At 45.2% G+C, this 15714-nt stretch overlaps 1 protein-coding gene across 7 annotated transcripts in view; it reads left to right on the forward strand.

The window, feature by feature from the left end:
• smarca1 (SNF2 related chromatin remodeling ATPase 1) overlaps positions 1-15714 on the forward strand; it is a 123358-nt gene that overhangs the window by 22430 nt on the left and 85214 nt on the right. For all 7 annotated transcript variants that reach the window (XM_085999183.1, XM_085999202.1, XM_085999192.1 and 4 more), the window contains 2 exons: positions 3650-3736; positions 4712-4878. In XM_085999183.1, coding sequence (XP_085855309.1) covers positions 3650-3736; positions 4712-4878 — 254 coding nt within the window. The remainder of the gene's footprint in view (positions 1-3649; positions 3737-4711; positions 4879-15714) is intronic.

Genomic DNA, 15714 nt, shown 5'->3' on the forward strand with positions numbered 1-15714 from the left:
TTGGAGTGGGTGGATGGCTAGCCTAGGATTTTGGCTTCGATCATGAAATAAATCATAAACTTTCTTTGTATTAGATGGAACCAGATTGGGGTTTGGAGCTGAAATTGGATGCCACTTTTTCCTTCTGTGATACCTCTGGAATTCAGAAATGCTTACTTGTATAACAATGCAGAAATATATAGAAGGATTGTTGATCTTCATTGCAGCAGTTTTGCTGCATGTGTTACTGTGTACCATGTATGGTTTTTCAGCGCCCTTAAGTGATGTCCACTGCTTAGATTTACATTAAAGGCTTGTCTTTTGAAGATTTTTCCCTTAAGATTTTTTCAGTTTCAAGTTTTCCTTGCACAAGTAACATTGAGGTTATACACATGTATATAAGCCAGGTAGGATTTGGAGCCAGTGTAACTCCAGCAGACTGTCAGCTCTTTGCTGTCCCCTGCCACTGTTGAAAATGACAGGCATTGTAGAACATGTCCATGTAAAGAGGGCCTGCAAATAATGGGAATACGTCATCCAGTTTATTTCATGCCATTTGTGCTCGAACGGTGGTGCTAGGAATGCGTGTTCCTGGCATGCACAGTTGAAATGGTGTGCGGAGAGGGGATTTAAAATTTAAATGGGCCCCCAAGGAGTTGAATCCTCAACCCCGAGAAAAGGAATTAAAAAATAAACATACATTCCTCTCTGGCAGCTGACCTTGATATGCTGTAGCAAGGCCTGCCCCTCCCCACAAGGCAGGCTCCAGGATGGAGGTAGGAAACCCACCAATTTTATTCAAATGACCTTGACCCCAGAAAATTGGACAGGGAGCCAGTGGGGCAGACAGATCCTGCCCCTTCCTGAAGCCATGCCAGGGTTCAGCCAGAGTGGAATCCAGGCCATGGTGTGTGCTGAGTTAATTCCGACCTGGGCAACAATTTGTGTGCTACACTTGGGATGGGGAGGAACAAAATCAATAAAGGGTTCTTGCTTCTGATAACTATCTAGTGACTGTTGCTCGAAAGTACAAGTGGGTGTCAGATGAGGATAGGATTGGGGTTAGCTGTGATCCCCACCATGGTTGAATAGCTTGCTGACACTCATTGTCAAAGCTCACACATAATGAATGGTCACTTGGGCAAAGTACTGGAGGGTGGCAGCCAGCTTTGGATTAATGTCCCACCATAAAGCACTAATACAGAACTGATAAACACATGACTTCTTCCAAATCGTTACGCAGTACTAATTGTCACTTAACACTACAAATTGTTCTTCATCATCGAGTGAAAATACGCTACTCCACTGGCTTTCAAACTTTTCCCTATGTGCGACTCTACAAAGATTGTCAGTGTTGGGGACCCCTGTCCTAACTACTGAAAGGAAAACGCTCGTTATCATTGCAGAAAACATTTTTCTTATTAGTGTACAGGGAAAAAAAAGTGCTGGTAACTCCTAAGTGCCAAACACATAGAAATCTGATGGCCCAGTTAGTCAATCCCAGTTTAAAAACCTGTGCATTAAACTTCAGATCAAGATTAGCAATTCCAGTTGCTTCTAAGCTTCCTACTAGCATAGTTGGAAATTAACGGGGGTAAGGTACTGACTTGGATAGAGAACTTGTTGGCAGACAGGTAGCAAAGAGTTGGAATAAATGGGTCTTTCTCCGAGTGGCAGGCATTGACTAGTGGGGTACTGCAGGGATCGGTGCTAGGACCCCAGCTATTCACAATATATATTAATGATGATCTAGACGAGAGAACTAGATGGAATATCTCCAAGTTTGCAGACGACACAAAGCTGGGTGGGCGTGTGTGCTGTGAGGAGGATGCTGAGAAACTCCAGTATGATTTGGACAGGTTGGGTGATTGGGCAGATGCAGTATAATGTGGATAAATGCGAGGTTATCCACTTTGGTGGCAAAAACAGGAAGGCAGATTATTATCTGAACGGCAATAGATTGGGAGAAGGGGAAGTGCAACAAGACCTGGGTGTCCTTGTGCACCAGTCGCTGAAGGTAAGCATGCAGGTGCAGCAGGCGGTTAAGAAGGCAAATGGTATGTTGGTCTTCATAGCGGGAGGATTCGAGTACAGGAGCAAGGATGTCTTGCTGCAGTTGTACAGGGCCTTGGTGAGACCACACCTTGAGTATTGTGTGCAGTTTTGGTCGCCTTATCTGAGGAAGGATGTTCTTGCCATGGAGAGAGTGCAGCGAAGATTCACCAGACTGATACCTGGGATGGCAGGAATGACATATGAGGAGAGATTGGGTTGATTGGGCTTATATTCGCTGGAGTTTAGAAGAATGACAGGGGATCTCATTGAAACTTATAAAATTCTAACAGGACTAGATGCAGGAAGGATGTTCCCGATGGCGGGGGAAGTCCAGAACCAGGGGTCACAGTCTAAGGATAAGGGGTATGCCATTTAGGACAGAGATGAGGAGGAATTTCTTCACCCAGAGAATGGTGAACCTATGGAATTCTCTACCACAGAAGGCCGTTGAGACCAATTCATTAAATATATTCAAGAAGGAGTTGGATATATTTCTTAAGGCTAAAGGGATCAAGGGATATGGGGAGAAAGCAGGGACAGGGTACTGAATTTGGATGATCAGCCATGATCTCATTAAATGGCGGAGCAGGCTCGAGGGGCCGAATGGCCAACTCCTGCTCCTATCTTCTGTTTCTTAATCAGAGAAAATTGTGGTTAAATGTATCTTGTAATTTAAACTTTGGAATGTTATGCTAATTCTGATATACTGCCTTTTCACTATAAAGAGAGTATGGGTAGCACTTTTCTACATGTTTCGGAAGCAACACATTAATATTCTTTGTTAGCTCCCCCATTGGCCTAGTAGGTACAGGCACTGTCTAGTGCAACACTGAGTCATATATACCAGAGGGTCCCAGGTTCAATTTTTGGTCTTTGTTGCATTAACTGATTGAGCTCGAGCAGCATTAGGAACACTGGAATTGGACTAGGGAAGGAAAAAGGTGCTGGAGGAGGACAGCAGCGAGGTCAAGAAGGACGAGGAGGGATATTGCACCACGGTCAGAGGATGCCATTTGTGACTTTGATTAAAGCCGTTACACTGCTATGGCCGAGGCTGAAACCTGATTTGGAGAGATTCAAAAATGGAGTTGGAGAAAAAGATAGGAATAGATTTGGGAGGCGACGACACGTCCAAGGACTTTGGAGAGGAAAGGGAGGTTGGAGATGGGGCAGTAGTTTGTAAGGACAGAAGGGTTGAGGTTGGGTGTTTTGAGGAGGGGGGTGATGACTGTGGTTTTGAAAGGAGGAGGACAGTATCTGAGGAGAGGGCACCATTTACAATGTTGTTAAAGGCACGTGTATGCAAAAGAAATACAGGGTTTATCTGTTCGAAATTTTCAGACTAAAAAGAAACCGTTTGGTCTAAATCTGGTAATGCTAATAACAAAGCCACGAGTATGATATATTGGCTATAAACTGCTCATGGTCGCTACTCAGCTATGCTCATTGTGAAATATTTGCAGTTATGGCTATCATTGTCTGCAAGTACTGAAGAGCAATGGAGTATAAACATATCTGCAACAGTTTAGTAAACTTTTTAGCTTGAAGGAAGAAACTGAAATTTTAAAATAAAAAGTACCTTGAGACTGATTCTATTTTTGTTTTCAACTTTCAGAGCTATGTTTTACCGTTGCAACTTAAACTGCCTCCGAGGACCTCAAATCCAGGAAATGATGTGGATCCTGAATACGAAGAGAAAATGGTAAGAGTTGATGAGAGAATCTGAAACTGCAAAACCTCCATTATCTGTGCTCCTATTATCTTTCAATTATTCCCAATTATCGGCCAGAATTTTTACAGGGCAAAATCTTTGTGAGATACCAGCCCCGATATTTGCTATGGTGGGGGGGCATTTTTGCGGTTGAGAAGAACGAGTTTCCCTCGGGCCCTGCCAAATTTAACGGCAGGACCTGACTAGCATTTTTGAAATCCGTTTATCAGCCTCAGGCAACCTGATTGTCGGGCGGAGAGGTCTTTGGGACCAGGCCATAGCCGGGAAGTGCAGAGAAGGGATGGAGAGATCGGGGATGGGGAGTGCCTGAAGCGATCGGGGAGTGCCTAAAGGAACGGCCCGCCTCCCGAGAGTGGGTTGGTCACCCGCCCCCGTCCCGTCTTTCTTTGTTAAAACCGGAAGAAGGCGGGTTGGGAGTTTTTTTTTTTACATTTTTACTTCCCACCTGACCAAACCCACTTGTTTTTGGGGGTTAAAATTTCCCCACATCGTCTTTTGTTACAATCATACTCTTAATTCAAAGTTGCTTAATTTGAATTATCTGTTAATTAGAATTTTTTTTAGCACAAATAGCTCCTTTGATCTTTTATTTAATTTGAATTGCTGGGAAATTCAATTTTATTCCAGCAACAAAAACTGCTGTGAAATAAAAGGAGCAAACTGTAGTTGTATTCATTTCCTGGTGAATAAAACTACATAATAATTCTTTTGTTAATATTGTACTTGTCTCCATTCATGTGTCTAAGGTAAAGTGCACTTCACGTGTAAAACCAAACTTTGGGGATTCTTGGTTATCTTCGGGGTGGCCTGGGGTGGGTGGAGCCTTCTCCATTGTCACAGGTAATGGAGGTTCCACTGTATCGTACTTATTGAAATAAGAACTGTTTTAACACAAAGGAACAAGTTTAAAATGAAAACTTAATTTTTTTGCTTTCTCCGTAATAGAAAATGGACCGGACCAAAAGATTTGAATTCCTTTTAAAACAGACTGAGCTGTTTGCGCATTTTATCCAACCAGCTGCTCAGAAAACTCCATCATCTCCACTGAAGTTAAAATTGGGAAGGCCTCGAACAAAACAGGATGAGAAACAATCTCTGCTTTCAGTTGGAGAGTAAGCACTGTGTTATTGATCAAAAAAACTGCTTTAATTGCCTTTGTCTTTCTAATGCCTTTTCACAGTCTGATTGACATTGTGCATCATCAAACACTTGGGGGAATTTTCCCAGCCCTGGGGAGGCGGGTATGGAGGCAGGGCTGCCGGGAAAATGGCAGAAACTGGGGGCGGGTACTGACCCCGTTCCCAACCCGTCTCCGTGCCATCTTCCCGGGAGGCGGGAAGGGGATTGGAGCCAGTTAACTGCCTGTTAACAGGGCGGGCTTAACCAGGTCAATCAAGGGAAAATAGCGTGGGTTGGTCAGACGTCGCTGGGGGCGGGACTGAAATCCGAAAACCAGCAGTCCCGTCCCCAACGCGCCTCCATTGACAAAATCCAGCCCTAAAGGCCATTAAACCTAATAGCAGATATTCTTAGCACAGGTATTTAGTTGGACAAATGACCTTTACCCTGTGCTTTCCCTTCCCCACTTTATTTTGACTGAAAGGGGTTTTTCTAACTTACTGATGAACTGTGTCTACCTAAAACAGTAACCTACCTTTTCTCTTTGTCAATTGCTCATGAAACTGCTGTATATTTCCAGCAGGTCTATCGGGTCTTGAAAAGAGAAAAAGTAGGTTAACCACACTTTAAAAAAAAAAGTCACTTCAGTTGAGTTTGAACTATTTGTGGTCTAACTGAAAGCGTTGTAGTGTTATGTCGAGGTTGGAATGTACTATTTGCTTTTTGAACCCAGTTCTGATGGTATTGAGTGATGTGCATGCAGCTGTAGTTTCTTTTTAGAAAGGTTTTGATAAAAAGCACAGTACAATCATGCGAGTATCAATGAGATTACTACTTATAGAAACATAAAAGTTTCACTGGAATGTAGAATTGCAACAAAATCCTGACTGGTCATGCATAGTGTTGAACAAGCCAACATGTCCATTAGACTGAGGTCTGAGCCATTGTGCTTGGAGATGGGGAGGCTCCTGACAGGAAAAGTAGCAGGCCGAGTTGTGAGGGAAGACACAGAGGATTTCTAGTGCACATCTCTTCTGAATTCCCTGTAGGGTTTTTGTGAACAGTTCAACAAGATATTAAAGCTTAGAAATTACTGTTAGTGATAATAAAAGATGAACATTTATATTATTTTGACTGGGTTAGTGCCTATGTTAAAATAGCAGACAGAAAATTGCCATCCGAATGTGTTAAATGTTCATCTGCTAATATTGCCTATAGTAATTCCCAGACCTAAATATTTTTGCATATTCTGTGAGACTGACTGTATTACCAGTGTGCAACTAGGTCGTTCTCGGGCATTGTCTTGGTCACCTCTGTAACCTTTGGGTCAGCTGTAAGGTTTTAACAGTAAACCGTATTAGAGTGACTATTCCAGGCTTCGTTGCTGCTGATTGTAGGCTAAATGGAAGGATTCTGCACCACAGTCACAGACGTTGTCATTTGTGACTCTGATTAAGGCAGTGGGGTGAACGGGATGGGAAAGAAGTTCATAGCAGGCAGCTGAATGGGGAAGATCCGCAAGACAGGAGGATGGGGCAGTTGGGGGTTTGCTGCTCATAAGGTGGATGCCTCAGTAGGCCCTTCAGAGAATGCACAGAGGCACAGAAGTTAGATATGGGCTTATCCAAGGGGGATGTTAGCCTGGGACCGTGACAGGATATGTAGGACGGCAGAGGAGTCGTGATGGGTTGGGGTAGTGGTGGGGGGGGGGGGGCAACATATCGGAGGGAGAAATAAAAGATGACATGATTGGGTGACGAGAAGGGCAGGAGACAGGAGAGATGGGCCAAAAGAGAAATAAAAAAGGGAGATCAAAGTAATGGGCTCAGGTTATAGGTGCAAGGGTCAATTTGTTAATACAGTAGTTAACTGTTATTTGTGGTGTTATATGTGTGAATGTCTTATTTGTGCACTGATTCAGAATTTTTTTGCCAGTGGAAGATCTTCCGTTGTAGTGATGGTTGATTCAGCAATGCATGCTGGCTGGAATTTTTCCTCAAAACTGAAAATCTGCTAAAAATGCTCTCTTGCCTATATTGCGACAGGTGAACCCACATTGTGTATTGAAGTGGATTCACTGCAATGATCCTGAATTTCAATTGTGCCATTAGCTAATACCCTATTCAGTTAATTTATTGAGCATTTTACAAACAAAAGTCTCTTGTTTCATTCTATATAGTCTGTCAAGCTTCAAGTTAAAATATTTGGTGACTTCTCGACCTATAAATTTTTGCATGCTGTTGTGCATATCTTGACAAGTAGATTGTACCTTTAATAACCATTGACTGCTGCAAAATGAGACTCATCAGTAATACCTGCGGTGAGGGAACTGCTTGAGTAGAGCTGGCATAGATTACAAGATCCATATGAGCATGAATTATCATGGCAAAGGCATCGAACTGCACAACAGTGAAGAGGATAACCGTTAGGAAAGAGTGCCAACAGCAAAGCATCATGTAGAGAGTAATTATAGTTTTCTCTTCTTATCCTTTCTACGTATTGGAAGCAGGCGTTAGTCAGTCCAGCCAAGTTAACAGGTTTAATTGAACAGCTGCACCAGAAATGGGATTTGACATCATCTTGTTTCATATTCTAAACATAGAATCCATGCCAGAAAAAGCGAAAACTGAGGCTTTCTCTGACCAAGTGGATGAATGCACCACCAGGTGCAGAGACCAGAAATTCCTCTGTTTGATGCAGAGTTAGCAATTCTTCGCCTGGGCAGTAATGGGGGTGCTGCAGTTGCCTTCACATTGTAGGATTGTACCTGAAAGTTTGAAATATGCTGAGCATGCATATTGAAATGACATTGCACATAGGCAGTGTCACACATGGCCTACCCCTGCAGCCTCACAGCCCCAGGATCTGCACCATTGCACCAGTGTTTTCACCAGCGAAAGGTTACTTGTTCTTTGCATTACACCTCCTTGCCAAAAGTTTGGGGGACAGTCTTTGTTTTCTCTACAAGAGTAGGTTACATTAATGGGCCAATGTTAACCCCTCCCCTACCACCCGGCGGGAATGGGGCAGGTGAGGAGTAAAAGTCAGGTCTGTGGCCGCCTTGTACACTTCCTGCACCGTTGCCACCCCCCACCATTTCAGCTGACTTTGTAGCTGCGTGTCAGGCGCTCGTCCCAGGCAACCAGGGTCCTAACTAAAAGGTCAAAGTCGTGCTTTCATAACTTGGCCCCACTGCATTTTAACTCCAAATTGTGGATGCCCTGCGCACTCGGACCCGCCAGCAAGACCTAGCGGGATTGGTGGCTGAGAGCCCCTGAAGCACTATAGAAGGGGGCTCTCGGCCACAGCTCACCGGACTATAGAAGGGGGCTCTCGGCTGCAGCTCACTAGATCACAGGATCTTTTGCTGCCTGGATTTCCAGGAGTGTTTCCAGCTTCCAGATCGCAACTTCTACACTTTTGTTGTCTTACCACCTTTTACTCAGGTGTTTCTTATTATGGTAGCTATTCTTTCTTCTGGATGGAGGAAGACTTGGAGGTGAACTACATCGGGGCGTGTAATGCATGCAGGATGCCATACCCAGTACACAGGGTCTACAGGTCAAGACTCTCCTTCCTGGACCTAACTGAGGACCAGTACAGGAGGATGCTGTGTTTCTCCAGGCAAGCTGTCGCAGACCTCTGCAACCTCCTGCTGCCTTCCAGACTAGGGGGAGCATGCTTTGCCGGAGACCCTCAAAGTCACCACAGCCCTGATTTTTTTTTTATGCCACTGGGTCCCTTCAGTGTGCAGTGGAGGAGATCAGCCACATCAATGACTCACTGGCTAATTTCTCTCCCAATTGCATTTGATCTTTAATAACGGATAGCTTTTGGCTTCAGAAAATGCTCTGATCTCTTTTAGTGATGAGTGTGAACTCTTAACCCTTTGGTGAACAAATCCTGCCTGATTGACCTGATGGCTGCCTGACTAGAGCTAAACTTGTAAAATTGTTGGCGAGTTAATTTGTTCACAATGAGCAGTGGAAGGATCGCACTGCTTTATATGAGGTATATCTCTTGTCACAGTTGTGGGGAAATCACCTATTTGTTTTGAACTTTGGCTGATGGGTCTGGTTATTGAAAGACCTTGGCGTAGATATTCGTCTCGGTCCATGCGCAAAGCGGCGGTATCGGATTGGCCGCCCATTATGCTCAGCGCCTGATATTCAGCTCTATTGCAGTCAGTGGAACTCCGATCTGATACCGCACATTTGGCGCCGCTGCCCGAGACTAATTTCTAGGCCAGTGACTATTCTGTCAGAGCCAGCTTCCTGTACCTGATGGCTAATACCTTTAATTAGTTCCTGCAGGACATCCACTAATAGATCTTACAACAGAACATAGTGGGGGGGGGAATAGTATTTTACTAAATGAGTTATTCCTACCTCTGGTGATGTCTTGAAATTCTGGAGTATCTCCAGCATCTTTTCAAATCAAATCAACTTTTATTGTCATTTAGTGCACAAGTGCAGTACAACGAAATGTAGGCTTGCGGCTCCTGAGAGTGTACATTTGGATTAAGACATTTAAACATTCAACATACATTTGGCTTGTAATATATTAACATAAACATAACCATAATAAAGTGCATTGGCAGATGTGCAGGCTTTAGAGTTTATTTGTGGAGTTCAGTAGGATGACAGCCCTGGGAAAGAAGCTGTTCCTAAATCTGGTCGTACGGGTGCGAATGCACATTAGTTAAAAAAACGTAGTTTTATTTAGGTTCATATTGTGGCTACATTAATGACCCATTTGACTTGGCATTCTGACAGGGTAGTGTTTAGGACTCATCTGGAGTCTACATAAGATCATTTCTCAGTTTCACTTAAGACAAGAAATCATTGTCCTATTGTTTTATGCACCAAAACGTAGTCAGCACCAGAGTAGCATTCCCAATATATAATTGCTGACAGAGCCCTGAGTTGTTATTGTTGTCTTTCACTTGCAGCAATGTAGGTAGTCTTTAACAATTATTAATTCATTATGGTGCGAGAACCACAATCAAACCAGTGACTAAACAGCAAATTGCTGGGCATCTCAGTTAGGTTCCAACTGATGGCATATTCAAGGCTGCCATGTGGAACAATCCTCACACCTCCTAAATGTTACTATCTAGAATGAATTGCAGCACAACACTATTTGGCAGACCAGTTTATAATGGCTAATATTACGCCCCTACATCGGGGCTTCTTTCCTTACTAAATTGGTGCTACTCTGATATTCTTTATCCTTCACAAACTGTAAGAGCATGATAGCGAGTCATCTATTCTTGTAGGGTTTTCATTCTTCAGAAGATTTGCATCCTCCACAACACAGTCCCACCCATATACAGGAAACTTTGTGCTATCCGGCACCCATGGGACCGAGCTACTGCCGTTTTTTTAAAAGCTCCGGATAGACCAGCGTCAATGTCATCAGATAGGAGCTTTTCATCGCAGTATCTGACCGCAAACACTGTTGCTCAGCAACAGCTTGTAAACACTCGGCCCAGTAGCTTGGAAGCGCCTCTGAAGCTGTTGCTAAGCGACAAAGACGCTTTCCAGAGCCTGCCTGTGAAAAGCAGAAAAAAAACCTAACCAAAACGGCTGCTGATTTCTGCCGTTAGATCAAAGTTGCCGGACATTCAACTTCCGGATAGCGCACAGTTTCCTGTATATTCACAGGCCCTGCAAAGTAAAATTTTGGAAAGGAAGGTGGGTTGAGGTAATTGGTTAGGTACTTTCAAACAAACTGGCACAATGGCACCAGCCTCTAGGCTTCTTATGTCATGGGATTAAGAGACCACATACAACAACTGCAATGTCTTAACGACATTTGTATGTGTATTCTCAACACATGGTTTCTCTAGAACCTATTAAGGCAGACTGTACTCATAAAGTGCATGGATAATGCACATCATTCAAAGAGCATGGTAGGTGTGTTCTAGGATTAAGTACAAGTAATGCTGTGCGGTTGCAAGACACCGATCGCAGGGTTTGTATTTTCTTCATCGGCCTATATTCGTTAACAGAGCTCGCTTGTGAATGTCTGTTTGTGTAATGGATGTCATTCCTTATACTTACGTATCTGGTAAAGTTCCCCATTACAGTAACAAAACTGACCCCAAGAGTAGATGCAATTCACTTATCAAGGTACTGGAATAACCTTTTGAATTGATGAAATGAATAGTATTGTGCATAGCCAAATACAACTTCATCTTGTAATAGAAGAGATTCTCAAGTCGTATAATATGCTGAAATGCACACATTTATCTTATGCAGACCAGGGGGTTTAAACTAACTTGGCAGGGGGATGGGATACAGAGGGGAGCTGAAATAGGGGGTGATGTGCTGCCAATTATAGAGAAAAAAACAAGTCAGCTTGGTAGACAGGGCAAATATAGAAGGGCAAGGCTGGATGGCATCTATTTTAATGCAAGGAGTCTTGCAAATAAGGTGGATGAACTGAAGGTGTTGATAAACACATGGGAGTATGATATTGTTGCTATCACGGAGACATGGTTGAGGGAGGGGCAATACTGGCAGCTCAATATTCCGGGGTACAGAATCTTCAGGCGAGACAGAGGGGGGGGTATAAGGAGAGGAGGTGTAGCAATATTAATTAAGGAGTCAATTACTGCAGTAAGGAGGGATGACATATTAGCAGGTTCTTCTAATGAGGCCATATGGGTGGAGCTTAAAAACAAGAAGGGGGCAAGCACTTTGCTGGGAGTGTACTATAGGCCTCCAAACAGTCAGGGGGAGATAGAGGAACAGATATGTAGGCAAATCTCAGAGAAATGTGCAAATAATAGGGTAATAATAATGGGGGATTTCAACTTCCCCAATATTAACTGGGATAGTCAGAGTGTGAAAGGCACAGAGGGTGTAGAATTCTTAAAGTGCATCCAGGAGAGCTTTTTGAGCCAGCATGTAGAAGGTCCTACAAGAGAGGGGGCGGTACTGGACCTAATTCTAGGGAATGTGGCCGGCCAAGTGGAAGAAGTGCTAGTAGGTGAGCACTTTGGTGACAGTGACCATAATATGGTGAGATTTAAGGTGGTCATGGAAAAGGACAGGGATGGGCCGGAAATAAAGGTTCTAAATTGGGGGAAGGCCGATTTTAATAGGATAAGGCAGGATCTGGCCAAAATGGACTGGGATCAGCTACTTGTAGGAAAATCCGCATCAGAGCAATGGGAGGCTTTCAGAAGGGAGATTGAGATCATACAATGGCAACATGTTCCCGTAAAGGTCAAGGGTGGTTCCAAAAACCACAGGGAACCTTGGATGTCAGGGGATATACGAGAATGGATTAGAAAAAAAAGGAGGGCTTTTGGCAGATACAAAAGGCTAAAGACGGAGGAAGCCCTAGAGGAGTACAAAAAGTGCAGGGGGATACTTAAAAAAGAAATTAGGAGATCAAGGAGGGGCCATGAAATAACACTGGCGAGCAAAATAAAGGAAAATCTGAAGATGTTTTATAAGTATACTAGCTGGGGAGCCCCGCGTTGCGAGGGCAATTTTGGGGCGCTTGGTCTCCCTGCCCCTGTGTGTCCCCCCTCTCCCTGTCATGTCCTCTCCCTGTCCTATCCCTCCCTCCCCCTCCTCTCCCCTCCCTCCCTCCCTCCCTCCCCTCTCCTGTCTCCCTCCCTCCCTCCCCTCCCCCACTCCCCTCTGTCCCTCTCTCCGGCCCCTCCCCCTGCCTAGCGCCTGAGGTCCGGCACTGAGGTCCCCCGCGTATCGCGCGGCTGATGGACGGCCGCTGTGGGCGGGCGGGCGGCGCGAGCCCCCCGCGATTTCCCGAGGCTCGCCCCCCCCCCCCCCCGGCGATTTCCCGAGGCCCCCCCCCCCCCCGGCGATTTCCCGAGGCTCTCTCTTCTCTCCCTCCCCCCCCCCCCATTAAATTGTAATTTAATTCCCTAACACATCATTAAAATATCTCCCTTAGTTCCCTAACACACAGAAAGTGTGGGGGAAAAAATTGTGAAAAATCAAGATGGCGGCCACTCACCTCGGTTCAGAAGGATAAGGCCCGCCCACACACGCACCGATTGGTCGACCGGTCAGGTCACCGAAGCGTAGGATTGGTCAATGGTCGAGTCACTCGACACTCAACTGTAGGAAGGAACCCGCCGTCCGATTGGTGGACCTCGACGTCACACGGTCGCCAATGAGATGCTAATGAGCGGAACGCTGAACGTTTTTGGGATACCGTGGGCGGGATTTTTGTCCGGCCGAAACGTAAATACGCCTATGACCGGTCCGGAATCGCAAGCTTTCTTTTGAGGCGACGCGCGCGTCGGTACGCTCTGTAACTTTCAAACGTATAGAGAACAGACAGACAGACACATCGGGACAGACAGAAGAGCCGCTTTATATATATAGATAGATTAAGGGTAAGAGGATAACTAGGGAAAAAATAGGGCCCATTAGGGACAAAAGTGGCAATCTGTGTGGAGCCGGAAGATGTAGGAGGGGTTCTAAATGAATTTTTTGCATCTGTTTTCACTATGGAGAAGGACGATGTAGACATAGAAATAGGGTGGGGGGGACTGTGATATGCTCGAACACATTAACATCGAGAGGGAGGAGGTATTGGCGGTTTTAGCAGGCCTAAAAATGGATAAATCCCCAGGCCCGGACGAAATGTATCCCAGGCTGCTGTGTGAGGCAAAGGAAGAGATTGCGGGGGCTCTAACACACATATTCAGAACCTCTCTGGCCACAGGGGATGTGCCAGAGGACTGGAGAACCGCTAATGTAGTTCCATTATTCAAGAAGGGGAGTAGGGAAAAACCGGGGAACTACAGGCCAGTGAGCCTAACATCAGTGGTGGGAAAATTATTGGAAAAGATTCTGAGGGACAAAATCAGTCTCCACTTGGAGAGGCAAGGATTAATCAGGGATAGTCAACATGGCTTTGTCAAGGGAAGATCATGTCTGACTAATTTGACTGAATTTTTTGAGGGGGTGACTAGGTGTGTGGATGAGGGCAACGCAGTGGATGTGGTATACATGGATTTCAGTAAGGCCTTCGATAAAGTCCCGCACAGGAGACTGGTCAAGAAGGTAAGAGCCCATGGAATCCAGGGTGCCTTGGCACGTTGGATAAAAAACTGGCTTAGTGGCAGAAGGCAGAGGGTGATGGTCGAAGGTTGTTTTTGTGACTGGAAGCCTGTGGCCAGTGGGGTACCACAGGGATCGGTGCTGGGTCCCTTGCTGTTTGTGGTCTATATTAATGACTTGGATATGAATGTAAAAGGTATGATCAGTAAGTTCGCGGATGATACAAAAATTGGTAGGGTGGTAAATAGCGAGGAGGGTAGTCTCAGTCTGCAGGACGATATCGATGGGTTGGTCAGATGGGCGGAACAGTGGCAAATGGAATTTAACCCGGAAAAGTGCGAGGTGATGCACTTTGGGGGGACTAACAAGGCAAGGGAATACACCATGAATGGTAAGACCCTAGGCAAGACGGAGGGTCAGAGGGATCTGGGTGTGCAAGTACACAGATCCCTGAAGGCGGCGGAACAGGTGGATAAGGTGGTAAAAAAGGCATATGGGATACTTGCCTTCATTAGCCGAGGCATAGAATATAAGAGCAAGGAGGTTATGATGGAGCTGTATAAAACACTGGTTAGGCCACAGCTGGAATACTGTGTGCAGTTCTGGTCGTCACACTGTAGGAAGGATGTGATAGCTTTGGAGAGGGTGCAGAGGAGATTCACCAGGATGCTACCAGGGCTGGAACGCTTCAGCTATGAAGAGAGACTGGGCAGATTGGGTTTGTTTTCCTTGGAGCAGAGGAGGCTGAGGGGGGACGTGATTGAGGTGTACAAAATTATGAGGGGCATAGATAGGATGGACACTAAGGAGCTTTTTCCCTTAGTAGAAGGGTCAATAACTAGGGGGCATAGATTCAAGGTAAAGGGCGGGAGGTTTAGAGGGGATTTGAGAGAGAACTTTTTCACCCAGAGGGTGGTTGGAGTCTGGAACTCACTGCCCGAAAGGGTTGTGGAGGCTGGAACCCTCACAACATTCAAGAAGCATTTGGATGAGCACTTGAAATGCCATAGCATACAAGGCTACGGACCAAATGCTGGAATATGGGATTAGATTAGGCAGGGCGTGATGGCCGGCGTGGACACGATGGGCCGAAGGGCCTCTATCCATGCTGTATAACTCTGACTCTATGACTAAGAACTTGGGATTGATGGTCTGGTCTGTGTTGAGTTAGTTAATCTCGGTGTCAGATATCAGCGGGGCTATTATAGTTGGTACCAGAGCCTCTGGGTTAGGGAGGGTAAAGCTAGGATCTAGGCCTCTGGGTTAGTGAGGGCAAAAAATGGCTGAAGTTCTCACTCCTCATCACTCTCCAGTGACCCCTGCTAGAGATGTGCATGAATGTGGAATCCAGTTCAGTTATGATGCTCCCTGCAGATCAATAGTCTGTCTATGCTCACTGTGTAATCTTGCACACGAAATCTTTTGCACAAGATACTGGAAGTTCTCTTGGAATTATATCCCAACAAGGAGTCAATAGCTTCAGGAGTGAAAGAAAGAAAAAGAAAGACTTGCATTTATATAGTGCCTTTCAAAACCAGCGGACATCGCAAAGCACTTTACAGCCAATGAAGTACTTTTGGAGTGTAGTCACTATTGTAATGTGGGAAACGTGGCAGCCAATTTGCGCACAGCAAGCTCCCACAAACAGCAAAGTGATAATGACCAGATAATCTGTTTTTGTTATGTTGATTGAGGGATAAATATTGGCTAGGACACTGGGGATAACTCCCCTGCTCTTCTTCGAAATAGTGCCATGGGCTCTTTTACGTCCACCTGAGA

Source organism: Somniosus microcephalus, chromosome 1 (genome assembly GCF_052327205.1).
Source record: "Somniosus microcephalus isolate GS21.2 chromosome 1, FLI_Smic_1.0, whole genome shotgun sequence".
Classification (NCBI taxonomy): Eukaryota; Metazoa; Chordata; class Chondrichthyes; order Squaliformes; family Somniosidae; genus Somniosus; species Somniosus microcephalus.